The sequence below is a fragment of the Phyllostomus discolor genome, chromosome 1 (assembly GCF_004126475.2).
Source record: "Phyllostomus discolor isolate MPI-MPIP mPhyDis1 chromosome 1, mPhyDis1.pri.v3, whole genome shotgun sequence".
In the NCBI taxonomy this organism is placed as follows: Eukaryota; Metazoa; Chordata; class Mammalia; order Chiroptera; family Phyllostomidae; genus Phyllostomus; species Phyllostomus discolor.
The window spans coordinates 196,515,781-196,543,269 of record NC_040903.2 but is presented as its reverse complement, the minus strand read 5'-3'; the positions used below and the strand labels follow the sequence as shown (position 1 = coordinate 196,543,269).

At 51.3% G+C, this 27,489-nt stretch overlaps 3 protein-coding genes across 3 annotated transcripts in view; 2 read left to right on the top strand and 1 right to left on the bottom strand.

Annotated features, from left to right (window-relative positions):
* Positions 1-10,702, top strand: part of LTBP2 (latent transforming growth factor beta binding protein 2) — a 90,837-nt gene extending 80,135 nt beyond the window's left edge. The window contains 17 exon segments of the mRNA XM_036012167.1: positions 195-317; positions 406-531; positions 949-1,071; positions 1,738-1,872; positions 2,158-2,283; positions 2,597-2,740; positions 3,580-3,606; positions 3,609-3,770; positions 3,878-3,961; positions 4,642-4,770; positions 5,099-5,236; positions 5,320-5,487; positions 5,810-5,991; positions 5,993-6,113; positions 6,116-6,178; positions 7,127-7,276; positions 7,754-10,702. Coding sequence (XP_035868060.1) covers positions 195-317; positions 406-531; positions 949-1,071; positions 1,738-1,872; positions 2,158-2,283; positions 2,597-2,740; positions 3,580-3,606; positions 3,609-3,770; positions 3,878-3,961; positions 4,642-4,770; positions 5,099-5,236; positions 5,320-5,487; positions 5,810-5,991; positions 5,993-6,113; positions 6,116-6,178; positions 7,127-7,276; positions 7,754-7,899 — 2,147 coding nt within the window. The 3' untranslated portion in view covers positions 7,900-10,702.
* Positions 10,703-13,594: 2,892 nt separating this feature from the next.
* On the bottom strand, positions 13,595-15,531 carry ISCA2 (iron-sulfur cluster assembly 2). Its single transcript, XM_028506363.2, has 4 exons — positions 15,412-15,531; positions 15,068-15,170; positions 14,839-14,954; positions 13,595-14,355 (listed from the first exon to the last, which is right to left on the bottom strand). Exons 1-4 carry the CDS (start codon positions 15,480-15,482, stop codon positions 14,181-14,183), a joined length of 465 nt encoding a protein of 154 aa, XP_028362164.1. The 5' UTR covers positions 15,483-15,531; the 3' UTR covers positions 13,595-14,180.
* A 293-nt stretch (positions 15,532-15,824) lies between these two features.
* Positions 15,825-23,728, top strand: NPC2 (NPC intracellular cholesterol transporter 2). The gene is made up of 4 exons (XM_028506751.2): positions 15,825-15,991; positions 19,617-19,724; positions 21,394-21,566; positions 23,379-23,728. Exons 1-4 carry the CDS (start codon positions 15,910-15,912, stop codon positions 23,463-23,465), a joined length of 450 nt encoding a protein of 149 aa, XP_028362552.1. The 5' UTR covers positions 15,825-15,909; the 3' UTR covers positions 23,466-23,728.
* The last annotated feature ends 3,761 nt before the right edge of the window (positions 23,729-27,489 follow it).

Here is a 27,489-nt window from a genome sequence, read left to right as displayed (position 1 = left end):
TGGGCTGGGGCAGAGGTTGGGGGGAGCTTCAGTCGTTTAGCTCCCCGCAGGCTCCCTTACGCTGGCTGTGCCTGCTCTCCAAGGGGATGGCATCTCTTTGGGGCCAGGCTCCCCAGGCAGGGGATCCCCCCTGACTGGGTCCTGTCCTTGGGAGGTGCCGCCACCGGTCTCCTTCCTCCTGTGTGACCCTGCAGATGTGGACGAGTGTGAAGACCTGCAGAGCAACTGCCTGGGAGGCGAGTGCAAGAACATGCCTGGCTCCTACCAGTGCCTGTGTCCCCTGGGCTTCCGGCTGGCCAACGGCACTGTGTGTGAGGGTGAGTGGCTCAGGTCCCCACGCCCGGGACTGTGTGGGGAGGCAGGGATGTTCCCCAGGAGACACCACTGCCTATCCCCTCCCTGCAGATGTGGACGAGTGCATGGGAGAGGAGTACTGCGCGCCCCATGGCGAGTGCCTCAACAGCCACGGGTCCTTCTTCTGTCTCTGTGCACCCGGCTTTGTTAGCGGCGAGGGAGGTGCCAGCTGCCAGGGTGAGAAGCCAGCTTGGCCGTGTCCACTTACTGGCAGCAGAGGGCGCTAGAGGCTGTGTCTAGAGTACTGATATAAAGTGCTCCAGCTCCCTCGCACACTGGGGTGGGAACGTGGGAGTTGGAGAGCGGTGAGAGGGAGCCAAGTATCGGGATCGACTCTTTCACCAAAGCCTCCACGATGTCTACAGCAGGCACGCTCCCTCCAAACTCTTTGGTGTCACCCTGCTCCCCTTGACAAAGCCCCCGTTCCAGGGCTCCTACCCCAGCCGGACCTCTGGCCTCCAGCTCTGAACTCTTCCTCTGATCTTCAGCCCTTTCCCACCCTGGCCCTCTCGTGGGCTACCTAGGGCCCACGGGAAGCCGCCCAGGGCCCTCAGGACCCAGGACTGGGTCTGCTGACAGGCGTCTCTGTTTTAGATGTGGACGAGTGTGCAGTCGCAGACTGGTGTCTGGGAGGGCACTGTGTCAACACCGAGGGCTCCTTCAGCTGTCTGTGTGAGACTGGCTTCCAGCCCTCCCCAGACAGCGGGGAGTGTGTGGGTAAGGGTTCCCTGCTGGGGGGCAGGGCTCTGCCCCACATCTTCCCACCGCCACCCCCACCCCTCCCCCTGCAGCTTCCGGGAAGCAGGGCCCTTGCCATACATTAATCACCCAGTGGATAATGCATTTATTTATTGAGCCTCTGCTGACTCAGGGACTGTGCAAGGATGACAAAATGAAGACAATAATAATCCTTGCTAGCAGAACACACAATCTAGTTTTCAAAGCCAAACTGATTCCAAAGACATTTATTAAACACCTGCTAGGTTTGATGTCTTTCGCTAGGACGCATAGACAGTTACGGGCAATCTTGAAATTGAGTGAGGGAGACAGGTATGAAGACAACTCCCTGTAATACACTCTGGTGAAGGTTTTATATGGACAAGTATAAAGTGCTCTGCTTTGGGGAGAAGAGGGTGGGGAAAAGGAAGCTAAGAGCTCTGTAGTTGTTCCTCAATAGCATAGAGCTCTCTTTTAGACATTTGTCCCTGCCAGGTCAGGGGAAATGACCCTGAACCTGATATTTTGGGGTTGAGATGCTCATAGTAGTTTCAAACTATATCGAGGACCCCAGAGGGTGTGGGGGCATGATCTTGTAATGCCAGAGAGGTGGGGTGAGAGCGGTGACCTGGCCTCTTCTGTCCCCTCTCACGGCTCTGGGGACAGATATCGACGAATGCAAGAACTATGGAGGAGACCCGGTGTGTGGGGCCTGGAGGTGTGAGAACAGCCCTGGCTCCTACCGCTGTGTCCAGGGCTGCCAGCCCGGCTTCCACATGGCCCCGACCGGAGACTGCATCGGTGAGCAGGGAGGGGGCTCATTGGGGGAGGGCTGCAGATGCCTACCTTTCGTGCATGCGGCTAGAAGCTATTTTGTCCTGAGGACACTACGTTTGCAGCTGTCTGAAAGTTTGTATTTTTTCATGTAGCAGGGCTTGTGCACAAACTGAAGAGGAATGTTAGAGTTTCCTTGTGCTGTGTTTAGAAGTTACTTTTCACAGATCATGGTGTCACTAGCCCACATGAGTGTCCCCAGGGAGTAAAGAGAGTGAGACCACCCACACGCTGGTGTCCACTGTCCCACAGACATAGACGAGTGTGCCAACGACACCGTGTGTGGGAGCCACGGCTTCTGCGACAACACCGAGGGCTCCTTCCGCTGCCTCTGTGACCAGGGCTTCGAGACCTCATCCTCCGGCTGGGACTGCGTTGGTGAGAGGCCTGAGAGTGGCTGGGCCCTGGGCGCTTGGTCCCATTTGCACAGACCCTGGCTGTCCTGGGTAGAGGCCCTGGGGCCCTCCTCCTGAAGTGGTCACGGTTGCTCGGCCTATGTCCTCTCTTCCCGTGTCCTCTGTTCCTCTATTCCTCCTTCCTGCTAACTCATGCCCACTTCGGCTCCCCTCCCCCAAGACCCAGCCTCTTTCTTTTGAGGGAATGAGTATCTTCCCCCCCCCGGGCGGGAGGCAGGGGCAGAGGGCATGGGCTGCCTCCTCCCCGCCCACGAGCCTGCCCTCATGCCTGGCAGACGTGAATGAGTGTGAGCTCATGCTGGCCGTGTGTGGGGCGGCACTGTGCGAGAACGTGGAGGGCTCCTTCCTGTGCCTCTGTGCCAGCGACCTGGAAGAGTACGACGCTCAGGAGGGGCGCTGCCGCCCGCGGGCGGCTGGAGGTGAGCGGGCTCCACACTCGACCCAACCATCACGCACAGCCACTCTGTGGCTTGCTCTCCCACCGCCCCAGCTCCCAAGTGGGGGCCTGGGCCAGGACTAAGGTGGCGTGGGCAGGGGTGCAGCCTAGGAGTGGAGTGTGGGGAAGCAAGGAGTCGGAGAGTGCAGCAAATGTCAAGATAAGAGGGCGTTCTGCCCCAGGCCCAGAAACACCCAGGAGGCTGCAGGGTTGTGGAGGTCCCTATAGGAGGCTCAGGAAGCTCTGAGGCCACTTACGGTGGCCCTAGGGATCTCAGATTGAGCCTTGGAGAGACCCTCAGTCCACCCCCAGGAAATCCATTAGAAGCAGAGCTAAGCTGGACTCTCCTCTTTCCACTCCGCCCCAGAGTGGCTGGGTGCAGCCTCTCTTCCCAGGTGGACTGGGACTCGGCTGGCCTCCTCTGACGTGGGGGAAATAAAGCAGGACCTGGAACAGGAAGGGTGGGAGGGGATGGGGTAAGTGTGAAGCAGAGGAGCAGGCAGGGGGCACCCGCACTGTGGTGGCAGAAGGCAGGCTGGTATGCTGGAGAGAATGGGGGCTTTGGCACCCGAGGAACTGAGGTCAACTCCCCGCTCCGCCACTTATAGCTGGTGGTTGTGGCAAGTCGCCCAACTCGCCTGTGTGTGCAAGGGAGCTGATGAGAATGACGCACCCCACGGAGTCGTGGAGGGCGCCAAGGGGATGTACAGGTAAAGGCAGGTGGCGCACTGGGAAGTGGTATGCAGATGGTAAGTCTGCAATGGTGAGGGCGTCCCCAAGGGCCATGAACAGACAATAACAAGGAGCACCTGTCATACACAGGCCAGAGTGTCCCCGAGGCCCGCTAAGGGACCACCTCTCGGGCCCCCTCCGGGCAGAATGCTACGCTGGGCCCAGGGGCCAGCCGCCCTGCGCCAGCCTCCTGGGCCGGAACACCACGCAGGCCGAGTGCTGCTGCAGCCAGGGGGCCAGCTGGGGGGCCGCCTGTGAGCCCTGCCCGGCCCCGGACTCAGGTACAGCCCCTGACAGTCCGAATCTTCTCGGGGTCGGCTTTGCAGGGGGACACTGAGAGAAGGGGGCAGAGCCCTCCTCTCTCTGAGCTCAGGTGCCTCCCCCACAGTCGAATTCAGCGAGATCTGCCCTAGTGGCAAAGGCTACATCCCTGTGGAAGGAGCCTGGATGTTTGGACAGACCACGTACACAGGTAACCTCCCTGCGCATCCTGACCCCCGCCCCCCCACCGAGCTCCGCTCCCCTGAACTGGTCCAGCCTGGGCCTCCAGGGAGGTCCCAGGGAAGCTCTGCGTGCAGCCAGAGACTCCCCGGGGCTGGGGGCCTCCAGAGTTTTAGCTGGAAGTTCTGGCCAGAGCTCCCCTGGGAATGTTCATAGAACCCCACCTTGGTTTTTCTGCTCCCCTGGGACTGACCCCCCCCCCACACTGGAACAAACTACGACGCCTTGACTACCCTGTCTCAGGGCACAGGGCAAGATCAGGGGAGCTGCTGTGCAGAAGCCAGAGGCAGCTGCCCGTCTCCCTGGCCCCACCGACAGAGCTAGCAGCTTTGGGGGCCAGCACTCAAAGTGGGTAGTTCAGGTCTGAGCACCCTGATCCAAAAGCTGGAGAAGGAAATAACAGAAAATGAAGTAGCTTTCCTGAAGTGCTTGCTCTGTGCCCAGCACTATTTTAAGCATCTTGCATGCATTAATCTTTTAATCCTCATCATAACTGTAAGAAGTTAAGTAGTCATATCTACATTTTTTTAGGTAGAAAACTGAGGCAAGGAGACCTTAAGCAAGTGGCCCGGAGCTACCCAACTAGCGGGTGTCGGGCCAGGATTCCAACCCAGCAAGTCCGGCCTCATGCTGCTTCTGGCCTTCCCGCAGATGCTGACGAGTGCGCCCTGTTCGGGCCTGGCCTCTGCCAGAACGGCCGCTGCCTCAACACGGTTCCTGGCTACATCTGCCTGTGCAATCCCGGCTACCACTACGATGCCGCCGGCAGGAAGTGTGAGGGTGAGGACACACTCCGGCCCTCCCCACCCCGGGCCCACAGCTGAGTGCTCACCCAGCCCTGCCAGCCAGCCCTTTCTTGCTGGGAGTTGCCCTTCCGGGGACAGAGGCCAGCTGCAGCAGGCAGGGCTGAGGTGAGGGGAGCCGTGGGGACCTGTTGGGAAAGCAGGCCCCAGAGAGGGGTCCTCCGGGGCTTGGCTGGGGCAGGGGAGGGGAAGCAGGTGCTGCCTCTTCGTGATCCGTTACATGCAAACCCTGTCCACGAAGGGGTCCGTGGGCCGGCCGCCTTGGCGCTGCCCCACGCACCCCTCCCGTCTTCCCGCCACCACAGATCACGACGAGTGCCAGGACATGGCCTGTGAGAACGGCGAGTGCGTGAACACGGAAGGCTCCTTCCACTGCTTCTGCAGCCCGCCCCTCACCCTGGACCTCAGCCGGCAGCGCTGCGTGAACAGTACCGGCGGCACGGGTCGGTGGGCCTGGAGTGGCAGGGCTGGGGGGCGGGCCTGGACTGGGGGCGGCACTCATGTGCCTCTGTGTCTCTGCCACCAGAGGACCTGCCAGACCACGACATCCACATGGACATCTGCTGGAAAAAAGTCACCAATTACGTGTGCAGCCAACCCCTGCACGGGCACCGCACCACCTACACAGAGTGCTGCTGCCAGGACGGCGAGGCCTGGAGCCAGCAGTGTGCACTGTGCCCCCCCAGGAGCTCTGGTGCGGCCGTGCCTGCGGGAGGGAGGGGAGACACCTCCGAGTGGGGCTGGGCCTCAGTGTAGACAATGCGCTCGCTCACCTTGGAAGAGGAGACTCAGAGAGGAGTAGGGCGGCCAGAGCTGGGGCCCTGTCTTCAGTCCCTGTTGTCTGGGGACGAAGCAGGGCAGGCTGTGGGGCGAGGTGGGGACAGCAGCACTGCTGGAACTCCCAGAGGGCGGCAGTCCCAGCCCGCACCCCCTCCCTGGGGTAGTGAGCTGGGGCTAGCACACCAGGCTGGTCACCAGGAGCTGGCCCAGCTTCCTCTCTCCCTGCTCCCCGACAGAGGTCTATGCTCAGCTGTGCAACGTGGCCCGGATCGAAGCAGAGCGGGAGGCCGGGGTCCACTTCCGGCCAGGCTACGAGTACGGCCCCGGGCCCGAGGACCTGCAGTACAGTCTCTATGGCCCAGATGGGGCCCCCTTCTACAACTACCTGGGCCCCGAGGACGCCGTCCCGGAGCCTGCCCTTCCCCAACGCAGCCAGGCACCCAGGGGGCCGTACCCCAGGCCCTGAGTCTCCCCTGCCGCCTTCAGAACTCCAGCCCCACTACGTGGCCAGCCACCCAGGTCTGTGTTGCTGCAAAAATGGGACGAGGCGGGCACCAAAGCCGCTTCACTTCCATCTCCCCCACCTGCCAGTCCCTGTCAGCAGGGCGAGGACTGGGGAGGGGAGAGACGCACCAAGCCCTCTCCCCGGGTCACTCAAGGGAAGGGACAGCTCCAAATGCCCACATCAGACCCTCACAACTCCCTCCGACGGACTAGCACAGGGCATGAGGGGGTTTGGGACACCACCATCCCCACCCCCAGAGAGCCCCTGTGGGCGCGGGTGGAGATGGGAGACGGCGGCGGAGGACGCAGGCCCACTCGGGTGCCCGGCTCAGCTCCCTCGCCGCATGGGGTGTGCAGAACGACCTGCTCCGCAGTTCCAGCTGGTGACCTGGAACGCTAATCAGGGACCTGTGACCACTTCAAGGCCCGCTGTGGGGACTTGGTTTGACAGGGGCAATGACCCCAGCACTCGGGCTTCTGACTCTAAGGGGGAAGTCAGGGCTGGCACCTGCGCCACGTACCCGCCGCAGGCACAGCCACCCACTCAGATGGACTCGGACTGACCGCCCTGGGATTGGTCGGGGTGGGGGCTCCTCCAGGGCTGGGGAGTGGCTTAGGCAGAAAAGAGGGTTGGGCAGGCCTGGTAGTTTTGCTTTGTGTTGAGTGAGGGTAAATCCACTTTTGCTGCCAATCTCCTCCCAGCAAAAAAAAAAAAAGGAAAAGGAAAATTTTAACCAAACCCCCTCCCACCAACCACAAAACCTTAACTGTATGGACACCCCACTGCGCAGGGGCTCTGGCCTCAGGAAAGCAGTGAATTGCAACCCTTTTGGAGGCCTCATTTAAAGGTCTCACGTAAAGGTCTACCTTACCTAAAATGACTCTTTTAAACAGTATTGCCTTTTGCTTTTGCATCTTTTTGTGAGCTGGATGACCGTGCCCAGCCCCACCCGGGGAACTGAACAGGGCCAACCCTTTGCAGTGCAGGGTGAGGGTCCGGGCCTCGGGGACGCCCCAGCCTCCTTCTCTCCCTGACTTCCTCCCACCAGAACACCAGGCCGGCTTCGAGGGACTTCAGGCGGAGGAGTGTGGGGTCCTGAACGGCTGTGAGAACGGACGCTGCGTGCGTGTGCGGGAGGGCTACACCTGCGACTGCTTTGAGGGCTTCCAGCTGGACATGGCCCACATGGCCTGCGTGGGTGAGTTCTGGGTCAGAGTGGCAATGCGGGAGCACTCTGGCCCCGGTGGCTCCGTGCGGAAAAGCCAGACTGGCCCATGACTCACTTTAGAGACATACGACCAAATTCAGGGTCGCCGGGAAACCCACAGCGGCCCCATGGGGAGGCTGCCCAGGGCCAGCTCTCGGGGTGAGGAAACTCCAAAGGAAGGTCGGGTGCTGTGCTAAGCCTTTCCATGGAGGTGCCTAGACAGAGAAAAGGCAGGGACAATAGTACAGTCACTCTCCTGGGCACACTCTGCATGGGCTTGCTACCACCTGCTTTGTGTCCTCGAGTTGCTCAGTTTGGGGCAGTGACGTCAGCCTCTCGCTGCCATGCCTACTATTCCACTGCAGGGCTGGGGCCAGTGAGCAGGGGGCCAGTGAGCAGAAGGCCAGAAGCACCAGGCCACAGGCCCTTGGGCCCCCACCAGCTCTCTCCTGCTTTCCTTCCTTGCAGATGTGAATGAGTGTGAGGACTTGAACGGGCCTGCTGCACTCTGTGCCCACGGTCACTGTGAGAACACGGAGGGCTCCTACCGCTGCCGCTGCCCCCCAGGTTACGTGGCCGAGTCGGGGCCGCCCCGCTGCACTGCCAAGGAGTAGCAGTGAGGAGTCAGTGTGGGCAGCTACCTGGAAATGGGCTCTGGAGGGGCCCTGGAGGACGCTTCTCTAGCTGGGAAGACACCACGAAGACATCTGGCAGGAGGCCCTGCAGCCCCTCTCCCAGCCAGCCTTGCCTGCTTTTCATCTGTCCCAGCCTAGGCTCTGGCTGTGAGCTTGTCACTGCCTCCATGCTGCCATGCCCTTGCTCGGCTCAAACACCACCAAACGCTTTAATGCTTCAGCCGCTGGCCATGAGGCCCAGTCCGCCATCTGCCCTGGCCTCGCTGTGGGATGCTTACCGAAGGATGGCCCTCATTCTCCCCTCCAGTCGTGCAAACACTCGAGGTCCTTCAGCCTTGCATCGCAGGCACCCTTTTCTAGCCATGACTCACACGTCACCCTGATTCCAAAACCAGGGCACAGCCTACGTCTGTCCTGGGGTGGTCCTTCAGACGCTGTGGAGCAGAAAAGGATGGGAGGAAGTCCGGGGAGTGACGCCAACGCCTCCTCCCAAAGCCAGCACTGCCAGTCTGGTCTGGACCGGATTTTGCCACGTCATCCTGCAGCCACTTCTGTGGCCCCAGGGAGGGGCGGAGGTCCCCTCATCTCAAAGGAGCAAGACTAAAACTGGATTGCTGAGTGTGACAGACACATGTGAAGGGGAGCAAGGAGCCTGAGAAGCAAAAGGGTGACATTAACAATAGGGGAAATCGACTTTTAAAACGGGGAGCCAGGGCTTTATGCAAATCTAAAGAAAATACTCAGAACCTTCGAGTGAATGAACATCCCCAACACCCTCAGCGGCAGCTCCTGCGCACAGGGCTGCCCCAGACACGGCCCCCATCTCCCGAGACCTGAATGAAGTACACACTGCTTCTTACGGGAAATAAATTTCTCCTGGGCTCTCCTCTTGTGGACACCAGTTTGATGTGCTAAAAATAAAGAGGTCTATTTTCTAGCTTGTGCAATCCAGTGGAGTCTTGTTTTGGGGGGAGCTAGATCTCCGGTGCTGCTTGTGCTCTCTGCTCGGAAGCCTCTGCCCTCCCCACTTCACGCAGTGGCCGGCTGGCATCCTCTGAGTCTGCAAGTAGAGACCACCTCCAACCGCGGCGAGCTGGGAATTTAGACCCACAGTAGAACAAAGAAATGTAGATCTGGGCTCTTTTTTGTTCCACATTAAACCCAACTTCTTCACCACGTTGGCTGAGTCAGAGTACTAGAGCGGAGGCTGTGTCCACTCCTGGTCAGCACTGCCAATGGCCTTTGATTGGGTTCCCCCAGGAAAAGGCTCTTTACTCTGCTAAGTCAAGGAAAGCTCTGACTTTGTACCCTCGGACAGCAATGCAAATGAACAAGGGAGTGAATGCTCTTTTCTTCACTGAATCTGCCCTGTCCTTCCTGCTGCTCTGAGTGCCAGCCGCCGCACGGGAACTTGCTGAACGCTTGCCCTGTGCCAGGCAGTACTGAGTGCTACACAGATTTCACGTAGGCATCCAGCAATCCCATGTATCATTTTTATTCCCAACTTAGAGATGAGAAACGGAAACGCACGAAGCTTCAATGATTTGTTCTAGGTCACTGTACTAGTTGAAATGTTTTCAGCAGACAAAAACATACAGTTCTTAAACATACGAAAATATTCTGACCTTCAAAATAAAAGAAATGCACGTTAAACCACACTGAGACACTTTAATTGTCGGCTGGCGAGCATCTGTAGAAAGAGGCACTCACAAACGTAGTCGACAGAGGTCTTCTGAAGAGGGTATGAAACTGTCCTTCAAAATCACTTACTCTTCAAATCAGTAACTATCCTTCTAGGAACTTAATCTTCAGCTATGTTCTCCCCAAATGTGAAATGACATAGGTAAGAGGTTATTTATTATAGCATTATTTGTAATAGCAAAGCATTACAATTAATTGCTATGGAGCCCTAAAGAGAAAAATAAAAAGGGGCTCTCAATGCCTTCCACACGGATGGAGGGGAAGGAGGGCCGCACAACGCAGTGTGACGCGTGCTGCCACTCGTCCAAAGAAAGGGGGGGAGAATCGGACCCCCACCAACTCCGCCTCACCCCCATCATTTCAGAGGACGTCCTCCTGCTCCTCAATAGGCCCTGTTAGCACCGCACGTTCTTTCCATTTTTTAATTGGCTTTAGAGAGAGGGAGAGAGAAACATCAGTTTGTTGTTCCACTTATTTATGCATTCATCGGTTGCTTCTTGTATGTGCCCTGACCTGGGATCCAACCCGCAACCGGATGACGCTCTAACCCACTGAACCACCCGGCCAGCACCGACTCTGGGCTTTATTACATGCTGCTCCGTTGCCCTCCTCCTCACCCTCACCTTGTCTGCTCTTGCAGATACTTCATGCACATACATGTATTTCCATGCATTACAAACACAAACAGCATACTATGCATGCTGTTCTACCCTTTGCTTTTTTTTGCTTCATACTTGCACATAAGAGCTTATTCTATTTTATAAATGTGTACTCTTCCATTGGATGGGTAAATCATAATTTATTTAATCAGTTCCCTAATGGTGGACATTTCCATTGTTTCCTATTTTTTGCTATTAAAAGTAATGCTATAATCAATATTCTTGTGCAAATGTTACTTCATGTTGTATCTATGGGATTATGCCTGTAGGCTAAATTCTTAGAAACAATGGTGATTTGTGGGGAGGATGACAGGGTGGATGGATACAGGATTTGGACCCTTTTTCACTGTATCCCCTCTCGTGCCTCTTGGAATTTTGTATCATATGTATGATCTATTAAAAAAATAAAATATTTTTAAATACACCTGCTGGCTATAGACTACTTAAATGTTCCTTCCTTCTCTTTATATATGTACCTGACTATATTTTCAATTAAAACCAGATGACCATTCCTTCAAAACTTCTCAAAGCAAACTTCCCTTAAGCAGTCCTATAGGGAAATGGCAGGCAGGGATGTTTAAAAAGAAATCTGGCTCGATAGGTCAGTCGGTCGGTCGGTCAGCACGTGGTCCCGTACACCAAAAGGCTGCAGGCTTGATCCTGGGTCAGGGAGCATACAGACAGCAACTGACCGATGTTTGTTTCTCTCTCTAAAATCAGTAAAACCTATCTTCTTGGTGAGGATATTTTTAAAAAGCAATCATAAACATCAAGCCTAGACCCCCAGAAAAGTCGTTTCCTGCCTTTGAGACAAACATACAGAAGCACAGTAGTGCTGCAGTGGATGGGGCCAGGGTTTAAGGGAGAGCTGCGCCGTGACCATCAATCAGTGCTGCCCCCTGTCTCTACAGGATGTTCCTGCCGAACGGCGACCCTCTGCTTGGGTGCCTTCTAACAAATGGCCAAAAAAGTAGGGCTCAATTCTCAGAGCAAAGAGAAAAAAAAGAGTATCTTTTTGGACACCTACTTTAGTAGTCCTTCCTAATCTTAACTCTGAGCCTGTTTTCCCCTAATCATGAAAGACGGGAAGGGTGGGCTGGACACCTATAATTTACATACCACGCAAAGAAACTAAGGGTGGGTGGGACCCCTAGAGTTCACATTCCACTAGTCACTACCAAGCACGTAACTAAAGCGTTATTTCACAAGGTAAGATCTGAATGTAGACCAAGAAGCTACCTCTTTGGAGCCAACAACACAAAGCTATTCACAACATAAAGTAGATCCAGGGCTCCCCTACCTTTGGTTCCTGCACGTTTTGCTAAAGCAAAAGGTGGTGGACGACTGTGGCGGTGGAGGGGGGCACAGTTAGCACATGCTGCCCCAGGTAGTTTGCATATAGTTAAATAAAATCAATTCTGCAACAAACAAGGCCTTGATAACCTCCCCTTAAAAGGAAGCAAAACACACACACACACACACACCCCTTCCAATTGATACTGGAAGACTATAAAGTTTTCCTAAGTGAATTTGCTCAGTGAGCAACGTTTGTGAAGATGTCTGCTTTTATGGCCTGCCAGGAAGAAGGCGTCTGGTCAGGAAGTGCCTGTGAAAGATCCTAAACCTGTTGTATGTCACTTACTGTTTATTCCAAGGAAATTGCCTACTGTTACCTTGATGGCATCATTTGTTCCTAAAATTTCTGTATCACCCACCTACAGAAGAGACTTTTTAAAAAAAAACTGACTTGAGAAAGAGAAAGAGAAGGAAAGAGAAACATCGATTTGTTGTTCCACTTACTCACGCATTCATTGGTTGATTCTTGTGTGTCCTGACTGGGGATCAAACCCACAACCCTGGTGTATTGGGATAATGTTCTAACCAGCAGAGCTGTCCAGCCAGGGCAGCAGATGAGTTCTTGTTACTTCAGGTTCTCCCATAAAGCTTTCTGTGTGAAATAAGGTGATTTCTCCCAAACCTACCCTTTCTAAACACAAAATTCCATTTTTCCCATTAATAATTACATGTAGGCATTCCAAGGGAGCCTGTCCCTGCCTAATTCATGACTCCAATTCAATGGCTTATTTAGCTACTAGCGCTATTATGCTTCTGCCCACTGTGAGTTTTTAAATCCCCATATCAATAAATAGCCCACAAAAACATTCTGGAAGAATATTTCTAATACTTAAAATGTAGCAAAATGTTTTTTTGAGGAGGATGAAAGGACTTAGCGTGAGCTGAAAATCGTCTTAGGCCCAGTTACTGGCAACAATTTTCAATGTCTCAGTGAAGTTACACACCGATGCTTTCACGGTACACTGGTTCCTGCCTCCATCCATGAAAATCTGCTAAGAAATCTGCTCAGGTTTCTGAGCGTCCCCTCCTTTCTTCTTTGTACACATTGCACACACAAGATAGGTTTGTTTTCTCTAAGTTCTAGATCTTCCCGTGTTAAAAATGTAAGCATCTGTGTGTCTCTCTTAGTTTCTTTCTCCCTAAATTCCTAATTTCCACTTTTAATGGTAAATTATTTTATCTAATGACTTCATTCTAATCTAGTCTAGAAGGGTTTCCATCCAGTCCAGAAATGCCAGTTTCTGCTGTAACAAACTTTTAGGCTTGCAAGGAAAACATGGATTTAACTGATAATTCTTCCAGAATCGATCTGATGTGGTTTCCCCAACACTAGCGTTCGCACATCATTCATTGGGGTGATGGCATGCTTGCCTTCCAGCTGTCTGTTTGCCCATGCAGTTCTGACTCCCCCAGCAGCCACACACACACACACACACACACACACACACACACACACAACTTTTTCTAGCTCTATAACCTATTTCAATGCCAAACCCAAGCAAGTGCTTTAAAATTCACTGGGATTTGTGGCTTAGAATGCTTTTCCTTCAGTGACCCTAAAGTTGCCAGGTTTAAACAAATAAAAATGCAGGATGCCCAGTTAAATTTGAATTTCAGATAAACAACAAATAATTTTTATAAGTATGTATCATACAATGTTTGGGACACAATTATACTAAAAATAACCTGTTGTTCATCTGAAATTCAAATTTAACTGGGCGTCCTGCATTTTATCTGGTTATCCAACCTAAAAGAAAACCCTTAAGCATCTACAATCTAGTCCAACTAAGAGGTAAGTTCCTGCTCTGTACAAGACCAGAGATGTTTCGCACCATAAGTTAAGTAAAGCAACATCTCCTTAAAAGATTCGGTCACAAAGTGATCACAGAATCTTGACATGTCTGTGGGAGTATGGAGGCTATTTTTCAAGTGACTCAGGTATCAGTCAGGGTTAAGCCTGTTTGGTTTTTTTTTGGTTTTAGTGGATTCCTGAGTATAAGAAGAAAATGTATCGGCCCTAACAAATGGTTAGTGGAGCATGAGCTGCAGAGACAATAAGGATAAGTCAACCAGCACATTCAGGAGGGGTGAAATGAAAATGAGAACATTTTGTTTGCCTTTCTCATCCCCTCTGGCCTAGTGATAAATGTTCAAGATACCTAATCTGAGACTCTGACCGGAAACACAAGCTAATAAGGACTTTCTTTAAAATGAAGCTTTTATCCATAGCTATACAAGCCACCCTGAAGGCCAGAAAAGTAACTCAAATTTTGGAACCTTGGACGCTCTACAGATTATACTGGTTTTCAACTAGGTATTAAATCTTAGGTAACAGCCACTAGAGCCTCGGCCTTAAAATTGTGCAAGAGAAATGAAGTCAAGAGTAAAAGTTTCACATTCTGAAAATAAGAGAAACACCCCTGGATCGTGGGAAATAAAATTAAGAGAAGAACATGATTGGAAGGAAACCACTAAAATTCTACTAAACCCAGGTTCCTCAAATTGGTACTGGTGGTGGGAATCTCTGGGTCACCTGTCATCTAATCAGAGTTTGACAGAGAAGGATGACCCACAGGAGCAGCCTTTCTGCGCTTGAGGGTTGTTCAACACTTGAAATGAGCTTCGGATCAGTTCTTGGCTGAAGTCCACCTGGGCCCCTTTCACGAAGGCCAAGCTATCAGAGTCAACCACCACTCTCGCCCCACCCTGTTCAAATACCCTGGGGGGAAAAAAAAAGGAGAAAAGCATTAATGAATATCATAAACACCAAAAACAGGACATCCTCTGAGCCCTGGTGTGAGAGGTGTACATCCTCAGGTTTCTGAAATAGAGGACGCATTCCTATTACCTCCAAAATGTGCTGATTTTGAGGCAAAAAGATTCAATGAAATGAATACTGGAAAATGTTTAGAGATTTAGGCCTGGAATCTAGTCCAGCCTAACTCTATCAACTACCCTATGGACCCTGAACCTGACCCTAACCCTAACCCTAACCCTAATCATAACCCAGGCAGCCAATCTTCCTCCAATAACTTAGTTATTTTGAATCTAGACAACAAAGCTTCACTGTATCCCCACTGTGTAAGAAGGGGGATAAGCATCCTTAGCAAACCTTTTAAATTTGGAATAAAAGTGCGCCTTAAACTGGAGACACTTTTATCCCTCCCGCACATTCTCTGAGGAGCCACCCCTTCCTCCTTGCCTGTCGTCGGGGTTGATAACTGTATCCAGTGAAAATTTGTATTGGAATCCGGAGCATCCACCTCCCTCCACCTCCAGCCTGAGGAATTCTGACCCTTGGGTGATTTCCAGAAGCCTCTGAAATGCAGGAAGAAGGGATCAGGAATGCCAGGCACAGGAAGGAAGAAAGGTGGGCCAAGGGGAGGTCCCTGCACTTCCGGCCCTCGTCCGGGCACCACCACCCCTCTTACCTGGACACAGCTCTCGGTGAGGTGAATCTGCCCTTCGCCAGCCTTGGGGCTGGAGGATGACACGTCCCGATGTGCCTGAAGTCTGGCGGAGGCCGCGAGGAGCCTGCGGCGCGCAGAGGACGATGAGCCCGCGAGCAGAGGGGCACCTGGCGACCCTTCCCACCTGGACACCCTCACGCCAAACCTGGTGACCCCCAACCTGCACTGCCTCACCAAACCCGACGACCTCCAACTGGACAGCCTCACGCTACAGCCCTCACCTCCCCCGCTGGCCTTAGTTTTGGACCAGTCCTGGAAGGCGCAAAACCTAACACACTCCCCAAGTGCCTTTTTAGGCTTGGTACCTGCTGTTCCACCAGGGGGTGACCGCTCTCAGCGCCGCCACTTTCAAAGATAAGGCCCGGGAGGCCGCCATCTTCCTCCACAAACCCCACCCCTCGCGCCTCTCCAATCCCCTTCTCCACCTGGGCCTCGGGAGGTGGAACCCACAGAGACCCCGCCTCCGAGCACGTTTATTGGGTGACGCGAGAGGCGGCGGAATTTTTATTGGCTAGAAGTGCTCCCATTGCGAAGCGAGGACGCACTAATAAAGCCGAGAACTAAAGAGAGAGGCGGGCTGAAATGTACCCAATCCCGCGGGGCTGCGGAGTGGGCAGGATGGGGCGGAGACCGACTCAAGCCTGGCTCTCTGGAGCCGGGGGCGGGACGTGGGCGGGTCTTGGCCTTGTCTGCTGTTGCTCCACGGCCTGACTAAGCTCCTCCTCGGCCCCGCCCCGGTAGGTTTATCTTGTGACTACGGCAGCCGCTTCTTCCTTCCTCGAGCTTGGAAGTTCCTTAGCAGGATGCATGTCTTGACCGCCGCGATCCTGCTCCTGGCGCTCAGCGCCTCCACCCTGGCAGAGCCGGTGCATTATCTGGACTGCGGTGAGCCCCAGACCCATCTGAGGTTCTCGCGCTCTCGGCGGGATCCTCCGCCGGAACCTCGCGCTGAGACCCCCATCTAGGTTGGGCGGGTCCCGGTAGACGGCTAGGCTCAGTCTTGGGACCTCTTGTGGAGTGGGTTCGGGTAGGGGAGAAGGTGCCAGCCTCGAGGAAACTCGACCGCTCACAACTTTGTGTCTGCCCTTGGAACGCGTGTTTGGGGTCCCTGGACATTCCTGGAGATGTATGGACTTTTTACTGAAGTTTCCTAAAGTTTGTAGGACAAACAACCGAAGGTCCTTAGGCAGCGCCGCGGGTGAGGGATGAGGCGCGAGGCGCAGAACTCTTATTTTTGCCTTCTGTCTTGGATGACCTCTCTCTCCCCACTCTGTTTGCTTTTCTTTTTAATTTATCTTTTGCTGGCAGGTCAAAAGTCAGTTCTCCTCTTCATCATTCATTCAATTAGCGTTTCCTTTGGGTTATGGAATTTTGTGATTTTTTTTCCCCATCTATAAAACTCGTGCTTGCGGTCGCAGCTTGTGACACATAACCCCCTTTTGCCGCTGTAGTTGGAATCTATTGGGAAATACAAAGAGTGGGATGAAGAAATTGTGAGTTCATTCAGTCAAGTCTACAGAACTGTTTCAGCCGAACTTTTATGAAGTGAAGAGGTGTAATAGTAAATGAAAGAGGCATGAAAGTGATTTTATAAAATTGGTGAGCTGGAGGGAAACTTGGAAATCAGTCATCGAATTCCAGAGATGTTAGGTAACTTACCCAAAGTCACACAGCAGAACAGGAACCAGCATAAGTTTGTTCCCTTATATCTAGTTCCCAAGTAATAGTGACTGCTCAAAAATATCTACTGGAAAAGTAAATGAGGGAATAAATCCTCTCTCCACTATGTCCTCAAAATTTATGTTGAAACAAAAGCAAAGTTGGGGGCTGGTTGATTAAGGAATAAAGACTGCTGGCCTATTAGTACTTAACAAATGGCGTTCCACTGAACAAGAAGACTGGTGCTTGAAAGGCGCTATTGTCGCCTCAGGTTACTGCCTTTCCCTCCATTAAATTTCGTGGCCGACATTTGGATGAAGACACTGTGTTCATTCGTTCAGCCCTCACAGTCTGTTTTGCAGATGAGCAAATAGGCACACAGAGTATGTTGCCCACATTCTCACATCTAATAAAACTAGTGTGTGTTTTGAGGCACTTTGGGTTTCAGTGATAACATTAGAAAAAAAAACTTGAGGAAACTAAATCCAGATGTCTTTCTACTCGTTTGAAAAGAGCAGCTGTACACCCCACCCATGGCAAGAACTTACTGGAAACAGGTGTTGGTGACCGAGTTTCAATTTACTTTTGAATTGGGAAATACAATGTAAAAACTTCACTGCCCACATCAAAAGTTTTTTGAGTTCCCTTGTGTGCCTCCTTTTCCTTGGAGTGGCATTTCCTCAAGTGAGAAATAGGACCAAGCAAAGTGATTTTGCAAGTTTTTGCAGGCTAGGACTGAGGAGTTTGTTCTGTTGACACTGGAAGTCCAAGAACCTCTCGTCAGCCGAAAAACCAGATGAAGGAGCTACAACTATTACCCTCTACTTAGTTCCTTCTAGATCATGTGATCCAGCCTTGAAAGAAGCAGGTAGAAGATAGATGTGAAAAGCTTTAGCATAAGGACTGATTTTCAGTAGGTTGTTGCTTAAAAACTTCTGGATGGCTTTCCCCCCTGCCTTCCATGAAGATAGTACAGAGTGGAACAGAGTGCTTAGAGAAGGGCATCGTCGAGTGTCTAGTTTGAGAACTTTGCCATGATGGAGAAGCAAGCTGGGGATAAGAGACTTCAAAGTATTTATTTACAGACCTAGCTGGAGCAGTGTTGGTCAGTAAGGTGAAACTGTTCACCCAAGAGCGCCAGGCATAGGCTGAGAAGGCAGCGGACATCACCTGAGTTTCTCAGTTCATATCCTACAGGACCTACAGGAGGGAGCTGACCTGCTGACTACAAAGCAGATCATGTGCTCTCAGCCTTAGGCTTGCTCTCTGTCTTCACACATTCCATTTTTGAGACAGAATCCCTTCCGTCATGCTGAGCTCATGATGTCTGTCAGCTGGATCCGCGATGTCTTCCCACAGAGTATTCGAGAGGAGAGGCCCACCTCGAGTGTCGAAAGGAACCTGCTTACCCACCCAGGAGCAGCTATTCTAGATTACATTTATGGACTAAATCCTGCTATGATGACAATAAGAGCAAACATTATACAGTAGCGCCCCTTTATCCACGGGGAATATGTTCGAAGATCCCCAGGGATTCCTGAAACCGTGAATAGTACCGAACCCTGTATATACTATGTTTTTTCCTATACACACGTACCTTTTCACATAAAGGAAGCACCTTATGGCTTCTCTGTGGCTGGTATCACTACTCTTGTTCTTTGAGGCCTTTATTAAATAAAGTAAGAGTTACTAGAATACAAATACTGTACTACCCACACTGTCAACTACTAAGTGCCCTGCTGGACAAAGGATGAGTCATGTCCCCGGCGGGATAGAGTGGGATAGTGTGAGAGTTTGTCACACTACTCAAAATTTAAAACTTACGAATTGCTAAAGAAAAGAAACTTACACATTGTTTAGTTCTAGAATTTTCCATTTAATCGTTTTGGACCACAGTTGACCATGGGTGACTGAAACCATGGAAAGAGAAACAGGAGGAAGGAGGATGACTATAGAGCATTACTATGTTCCAAACACTTATCTCAGAGGTGTGTGTGTATTAGCTCACCTACTGTGTGAAGTAGGCACTATTACTGTTCTCAGAGAGGTTAAGTACCTTGCCTTGAGGTTACACAGTCAGCAGTGGAGCCGGTGAGATTTCAAACGCCGACCTCATGTCCCAGAGTCTACCTCTCAGCAGTGATGGCTGAGTTGCAGAGCTTACGCTGACCCTGTCGCAGGCAGCATTAACCACAGTTGACTTGCTTTCTCTCCCTTCAGCTGTCCAGTGTCGGTGGCCTGGACGAGATGACGGGATTTTGAAAGATTTGTATCTAACCTATTTTGGTCGAGCATTTATTGTGAACAGCTCTTCTGTTGTTTTTTAGACTGAAATTAAAAAAAAAACAAAACCACAAACACACACCCTGTCTCAAAGATACTTATTTTGAAGAACGCAGGTTTGCAAAGTGGAGAGCACACATCTGAGTATTGCAGATGAGTGCCTGGAGTTGTTCTCCTCGGTGGGGGCACACAAAGCTTGGGGGCACTGATGTGGAGAGATACCAGGACAGGACTCAGAGATAGTGAGGAGGGCTGTGACTTGAGCCATCGCTTGGATGAGATGTGTGCTGCTTTCAAGTCTGTGGGGATGGGAGGAGGGGTGGGGATGATTTCCCATGGTATAGCCCTCCCAGGTTGTACAGTAGGGGGGGCTGGCTATGTATACTTAATCATTTCCTTAATTCCCCTTTTCCCATCAAATACGAACAGTGTCCTGGAGACCACTGACGGTCAGAGGGGAAAGAGCTCACCGCGATTCGGAGAGCAGAGTGTCTTCCCATTAGGTAGGGACAGCCTAAGTGGTTTATTTTTTTTCTTTGATTTCAACTCAGTTTTTCTTCTTCTGCAGGTTCCGGAGTTGGAGTTATAAAGGAAGTGAATGTGATCCCATGCCCCGTCCAGCCCTGCCATCTGCAGAAAGGACAGTCTTACACTGTCAACGTCACCTTCACCAGTAGTGAGTAAAAGGGGCTCTTACCTTAAGATTCATCTTAAAGTGTAACATCAGTCTCAGGCATTGGAATGAACATGGGAGTGTGGGGGAGGGCAGTGGCAGTCAAGGATTCTGTGACCTCCCTTCCAACCTGTGGAAGCCAGGATTAGCTAGACCCTCCGACCCCCTTCTCATACAGGGCTCCCATGTGCCTGTTTCCTAGAGTCCAGACTCCCTTTAAGCCGAGAGAGAGATTTCCATGTGTTCACAGGTGAGAGAAGACAGCTTGGCTTCTCCATGTCCTATTTTGGACCATATTGCACAGTAGGCTTTTATGGGAATGTCAGCTCTGTTTAGCTACAGACTGCAGAGTATTATTAGTACAGAACCCAATTCTGCAGACTTTGGAACTCTTCCAACATGTTATTTTAAGCAATATACCTTCTAGCTATTAAGTCTGTGTTCTGCCTCAAAGTACAAGAGCAGTTCATACTTGGCCTCTGTATGGTTTAGGCAACGCACGGGGGACCCAAGAAGCAATCAAGAAATTGGAGAACTTTCTACAGTTGGAAGAAATATTATTGGAACTTGCTGCTTTCTGGTGCCACATTCATCACCTTCAGATTCCCAGGAATCTAGACAAATGAAAAACCCTGATTTCTAGAAAGGGCATCTACCTTGAATCCTTCCCTTACTTTCTATCCTGTGGATCGAGACTGGACTGTCTGATAAGAAATCTCAGAGTTCCTATCATCTGTCTCCTGCTTAAGCCTATTTTTCTCCTGGGTAATACCCTGGCTTCTCTGTTGTTCCAAACAACAAAAAAGTACCTTCTAACAAAAGTAATTGCCAACCCAGATGAAAAGAAGTTGCCCGTGGCTTCTTGGCCTTTGGGCTGAGATCAAGTGTAGTATCAGTTTAATGTCTGACACACCCTCTACCCGAGGACGCCGGCACGCACACCACTGGGCCACACCAGTCAGGGCATGATTGTCCTAATTCTATTCTATTTTTTCCTCCTGCCCATCTTGTCCTAGGAAGGGTAGAGCTTGGCAGAAAATGTGCCTCTTTCTAACCTTTTCCAGTTTCGAAACAGTTAACCTCCATCTTTCCTGTCACAGGCCATGGCGTGTCTGTTTCGGTTCCTTATTCCTTCTTTCCACGTTGCCTTGTCTTTCGCTCTTCATTTCTAGTGGAATCCTCTGTGCAGGATTATTTGAGAGTTCAGAGACCAACCTTAAAGAGTTTCTCCTGAAACTCTTTAAGGTACACAGTCCGCTTCGACAGAAGCTGATGCAAATATTACATAGAAAGTTTACTGCCAAAAATCAGGTACTTAGTTGAATGAGGTTATTTATCCAAGTAGCTCTGATTCTCCTGAGAAACTGCGAAAGGCAGTGAAGTGGGGGTTAAGAGCAAAGAAAACAACCTGCACTGATTTTTTTTTTTTTTTGCATAATTGAGTAACGTCTTTAACTTCGGGGGTGAGTGCTTGCTCTGCAGGGTTCACAGAGGTACGGAGCATGACCGCAAAGAGAAACAGACCGTGGGAAATGAGAAGTGCAGACTTCAGGATTGGCTCTCATAGCAGTGCTGTTGCTTGAGAATATATCTGAACTTTTATTTAGAGTCTGGAAATAGGCTGTTTCCTTCACTGTCTGGTTGTCTTTGTTTCCCTCTCTCTCTCCCTTAGATACTCAGTCCCAAGGGAGCAAAGCCGTGGTGCACGGCATCGTGATGGGCGTCCCGATCGCCTTTGCCATTCCCGAGGCTGACGGCTGTAAGAGCGGCGTCACCTGCCCCATAGAGAAGAACAAGACCTACAGCTACATGGCTAAACTGCCCGTGAAGAGCGACTACCCCTCTGTGAGTGACATTGCTGCTGAGGTCGCCCGAGACCTTGGGACTAGATTAGGTGCCTGAAGAAGGGAGGGCAGGGAGAGACCACTGGAGTGGGAGTCCTTCATGTCCGGGAAGGCAAGGAGCCTGAGGGGAGGGAGGGAAGCCAGGAACCTGAGGGGCGGCCGCTGCTTTCCAGTGCCCCTTCGTCCTTTGTCCGTAGCCTCCTGGTTCGCCATTTTTACATACAGTGTTTCACTGGATTCTCAGGACCACCCTTGGGAGAGGTGACACTCCTTTTTCACAAATGATGAAATTTGAGCCTCCACCATTCTGCAATATGGACAGAGTCCACTCTGCTAAGAAATATTATAGCCTAGACTGAGAGCCTGGTCTTGTGACTCCAAAACCTGCACAATGTTAAAAGATTTTAGCCAGATATCAAACAGTTCAAGATTTCAAGTTGTCACAAGAAAATCCTGCTTTCTCCAGTAACCTGTTAACAGGAGAGCAGCAGCTAGTTACTCCATAGCAGAGAGGTAGCTTTCTCTGCTCTCCTTTCTCCCTCTGCCCCCCCCCCCCCTGACCCTCACCTTCACCTCTGACTCACCCTGCTACACCTACTTCTTTTTCTACCAAGCACTGGTAAGGCAGAGCCTGCTGGCAGGGGCCCGTCTTATTAAAAAATATGGATCTTGAAAAGAATAGAGGTAATAAAGGGATTATCTTTTTTCACCCAAATAGAACCCAGAAGCAATCTGGCCATTTATTTTCTAGAAATGGCACATAATTAACAAACATTTTTTTAAAGAGTCCCTAATGTAGAGAATGTGTTTTTAAGAGATGTCGGAGACCCTAAAGGTCCGAGACAGGTTTATAGAGTAATTCACAGGGCAGCCAGGGAATCATGGGCGTTTCGGAGCCTCAGGTACTTGTACAGAATATCTAAGTAGGGCCCGATACCTAGTAGGCACTTTATATATGGTAGTAATGAAGTGAATTACATTTCATTTGAAAAACAGCTTAAACTATGCTAATTTAAGCACTAAGTAGAACCGTAGTTAACGTGTATTTGTCTTGAAAAACTTACAAAGCAAGCTGCGAGGGCCTGGGTGTCACTGCACCTCAAGTACTGCATGGTAAAGAAACATGGAGCCTGGAAGAGGCGTAATAACAAGCAAGCCGCTGTCCACATTAGGAAGGACCGGCAAAGTGTCGGTGATTTATTAAGAATTAGAAGGGAAAGCTCACAGTATATCAGAGATCTCTAATGAGGTATATCTCGAAAAACAGCTTAAGGAAGTTAACTGAAACTGTACGTTGTTGCACAAAAGTTGTTGTTCCTGAAATTATTTATACAGCGGTAAACATCTGTAGACATCCCTTGTGCTTTGATATTTTCATTTCTGGCTTCTCAGTAAGTTCCTTATTCTTAACAACCCCTGCTCCTCGTGGTTACAGTTGGAAGAAGCTGGATCAGATTGCCACATACAAGAGAAATTGTGTAAACGAAAAATTACTCTTTCACATAGGCTTCATGTATGTACCATTGACCTAAGACGGGAAAAGATGCTTCAGAAATCCTGTCTGATAAGTTGGCTCGGTTAGTATGTGGTGCCGACACCGCAGCGTAGCCGGGGCCTGGCCCGCTCTCCTAGGTTCAAAGGCGCAGGCCTACCCACATCCCTCGCAGCCTCCCTGGCGGCTTGGTTGGAGGACAGAAGCACGAGGGGCCAGGCAGTCTGTTTCCTTGTGCATCTAGGATTCATGGTGAGATCAACTCTGGGTCGAGGCGAGGTCCTAGTTTTATGTTTCCCAATTCTCTTCCTCTTGCTTCAGATAAAACTGGTGGTGAAGTGGGAACTTCGGGATGACAACGACCAATGTTTCTTCTGCTGGGAAATCCCAGTTCAGCTGGAAAACTAGAGCTGTTTGATGCCAGTATGTCCATCTGGGGACCAGAGAGGGAGAAGAGGAAAAACCGAATCTACACAAAATCAGTGCCATAAGATGAAAGGAATTTATAGACTGACGTCTTATGCCTCTCGACCTCCAACCGCAACCAAGACCCCGTTTCCTGAGAGCTCAGAACTGCTGCCCTTGTAGTATCTTGTAAAAGAGTTGAAGGAAAGGAGAGAGTCTGGAAGGATTGATTTAATTGTCTTCATTGATTTCTGCTGTTGGAATAAGGAGGGTCCAGCCAGACAGGACCTGCTGAGGGACATGGGATAACCTGCCTTGGGGTTATTGGCCTTCGTTGGGGAGGAGAGGTTTCAAACCACGTTCCTCCAGCTGGTCTGTCACATCTCCAAGTGCCTCACTGCATTCGCTGCATCTGGCCAGCAAGCCTGCTGACTTTTGACAGCACCTCCAGCTCCGCCGCTCCGACAGTGGTGATGGCGACATGCTCCGTAGCGGTGCCCAGTGGTTCTGGGGGGGAGGGGCGTGGTCTGCGGCAGAACGTCAACTCCGGGTGGCTGGTTCTCTGCGGTTATGTCCTGTCTTCTTTTCTGTCTTCGGTGGTTTTCATTAAATGCAACACTTAATTCGCAGATGTTTGTCTGTTTGTTTAGCATTAATTTGTGACTTCTTTATGCACCTGGAACAGTCCCTTTGAATAAAAATCTTGGCAGTCTCCTGTATTTGTGTGCAGGCCACCTGCTTTGTGCAGAGTGTGTCCCCCAGATCCGTGGAGGGTGGCTCCCCAGCCCCATGGTCCCAGCGTGCAGTAAAGACACCACTCTCAGAAACGGCCTTCTCACCCCTTCCTGCCCAGATAGACCGGACCTATCTATTTGATACTAAATGGCCCTGTTTTGCTTTATTTCGCATAATCTTATACCACCGAGTGTGTTTGAAATAAGCGGAGAAAGCCAACACTGCCTAGCTGAATACCTGAAAGGTTGAGGGAACGGAATTGAGGCTGGGGGTGGGGAGTAAGGTTACAAGTTGGCAAGAAGCATAAAGTCTTTTGGGAACCTGCCTCAAGGATAACCTAGAAGCTTAAAAATGAAATACAAAGTTGCAAGTAATGGCTAACTAATTAAGTCTTAGAATTTCCTGCTTTTGGAACACAAGTATAGCCATGGGGCATGTACATGGCTGCCTGCTCTGACCCAGTCACAGGGACCGCAGCCCTGAATCGGGTAATGACTTTGAAAAGCCCTCTGGTCAGGCTGTTCACACAGCAAACACCGTTTGGCCCAGTTCTTGTCACCCCACTGCTTTCACTGGAGGTTCCCGGAAAGACCACCAGGGGACAGCCCTGGACGGGGAATAAAGTTATCAATCGCTCAGACTGACTAGTCACTTCCCGGAGCCACTCCACCGCGCTCCTTAGCTGAGTCCTTTGTGCACCCCATCACATGGTGTCCAGAGGGACAGCCCACTCTGTCTCCCCCTCAGGGGCCCTAGGTACATCAGACTTGCACAAATCCTGAAGGGTTCTGTGGGCTCTGGCTGCAGACTGTCAGGATCTGGGCTTCCCCAGCGAATAGGACTGCCAGTGCAGTCTTTATTCGGTTTCCTATGGTTGAATAGGGATGACAACAGTCATCCTCAGGGCTGTGAGGATGAAATGAGATGATGCCCGTAAAACATTTAGCATGCCCCCTGGCACATGGCACAGACCCAGTGAATGTTAGCAGTTATTCTAGGAGACAGACATTGTTCTTCATTCAGAAACATCAGGGAAATCAAAATTCAATCTGATGTGCGGTACGTCGCCTCCGAAGGAGGAGGCTGTCTCTGTGCACAGAACTGTGTGAGGTTCCTGGAAAAGCTCCGTTCTCATGTGTGTCTGCTCTCTCCCTGCCCCCTGAAGACCCCTCGTGTCATCGAGCTCCTTGAGGGTAACAGCTGCCTGCCCTGCGTGTCCCCCTCGCGTGTGCAATGATGGAAGAAAAGCAGTTCAGCTAGCATGTGCCCTTCAGTCAGAGCAGAAGGGTAACGCAACAGCTTATAACTGTTTACCAGCCAACGTGAGGCTATGTGGAGCCTGTAGCAGGGAGCTAGCCAGGGCTCCTGCGGGGGGATTAGTTTGAAAGGTCGTCTTCGGTAGAGATGGTTCACAGGCGCCCCCCGAGTCATTAAAACATCGAGAAGCACTGAACTTAGGCTGCGTAAGAAAGGTCATGTTTTTTCCAGTGACAGTCTCATATTATTTCTAGTCCACTGAGCAAGCCACGGAGGCTTAGACACATCTTCCTTGCGTAAATTCAAAACTTCAACCACACACAAAAAAATTGAGAGGCACCCCTGCTTCCAGAGTAGAGGGAGCCCAACAGCGAGTGTCCCCAGTTTAGTAGAGGGCTAGGTGGGAGGCCGGGCATTCAGTCAGATCAGGCTAATAAAAATCAGAAAGCATGGAGTAATTTCCAATCCTCTTTGGTGTTGAACTCTTAGATGACCTCTTAAAAGAAACAAATTCATCTTCATTATACTTTGCAGAGGTTGATAAAACAATCTGTTCTCTGAAAACACCCACGGACGTGGGACAAGGAGCTGGTCCTAGGTGAGGTGCAGGCGAAGGGAAGAGGATCTGGGAATGGCCTTGCACATCAGATTATCCAAAAGGCACATACCGGCTAAACGCCTGGGCCGGTGCGAGGACAGGGTCGTGGTGCGCAGGAAGAGAGAGCACTGACACAGACGAAAGGGTTGTGTGTGAGAAACGTCACCACGGCGGTAGTCGCCGGGAACAGGTGTTTTTCCCAAGGGCCCTTTGGCAATGGGAAGTAGGGCTTGGGAGATTTAAAGTCCCGGGATACTTGGTTTAGGGGTGTGTGTGTGTGTGTGTGTGTGTGTGTTGGGAATGGGACAGGCACCGTTGTGAGACCTGAGTTTGAAAGTGGTGCTGGATTTCCACAGATGCTGCCTAAAAGAATCTTCAGATGAACTGAGTCATTTTGGGTGGTGGTGTCTTTTTCTAGGAAGAGAATCCCCTGGCCTATCCCTCAAATTCTAAACTGAATGCTATTCATTTACAGCTGTCAGTTGACTAGCAACTAAATGGTCTGGGTGTTGGTTGCCGTGGAAACAGTTAAAAGCCCATTGCTATGGGAACCTACAATGCTCTCCAAACCAGGAGTTTGGTTCCTAAAAAGTAGATGGGAGGCTAGAGGGCGGAGCCCAAGAGATGGGCTGCATATTTGGCTCAGAGGTCCCCGAAGAGAGTGAGCAACGTGGGAGCCTGGTGAGCTCCTTAGGTCTGTGGCAGAAGAACAGTGAGGTCCTCCGCTTCCTGCAGGTTCCCCACCCGTTCTCTGCCCATTGTCCCATGGTAGCCCCAGAGCACAGATGTTCACTGTCCCCGATGGAGAGTAAGGGCATGAGACCCCAGGGCAGACCTAGCGAGTCAGTGCTGCTACCCCTCATCTGCTTGGGCCCGAGATGGAAGGTCTTGGCCCCTCTCTGCACGGCAAGCTGTTCTCCGCACATCACGTGTCTCAGAGGAGACAGCCAACAGGTGAAAGAATCAGCTTAGTTCTGACCGCCAGTGGGTCAGACTGATACAGAGCCTGGCAGACAAAATGGATGGATGCCGGCCTTGAACATGGCAGAGGTGCTGGGGGTTCCAGGTGAAGAAGCAGAGGGACAGGTAGGCAACCGCAGTGGCTATTGTCAGGATTAGAGAAATGCATGACTTTGCTCCCAAAGCCCTGCCCGTCTGCATGCCTGTACCACAGAGCAGGTACTGCAGATGGTGCAAGCGGGAAAGACGAGGTTTGGTGGAGCTTCTCATCGGATGCGCATGAGGGTTCGAAGGTTCTTTTCTGGATCTTGCAATGAAGAGCAATAACTCACATGAGTGTTTAGTGGTAAGGTGACCTGCCGAAACAAAGAGGGAACGTCCTAGGGGCTCTGCCGTTAACTGTGGTCGGTGCGTGGGGTGCACAGGGAAGGGATCGGGCCAGGTGACCTCTGCAGCCTCTGGCAGAACTAGCAGCTG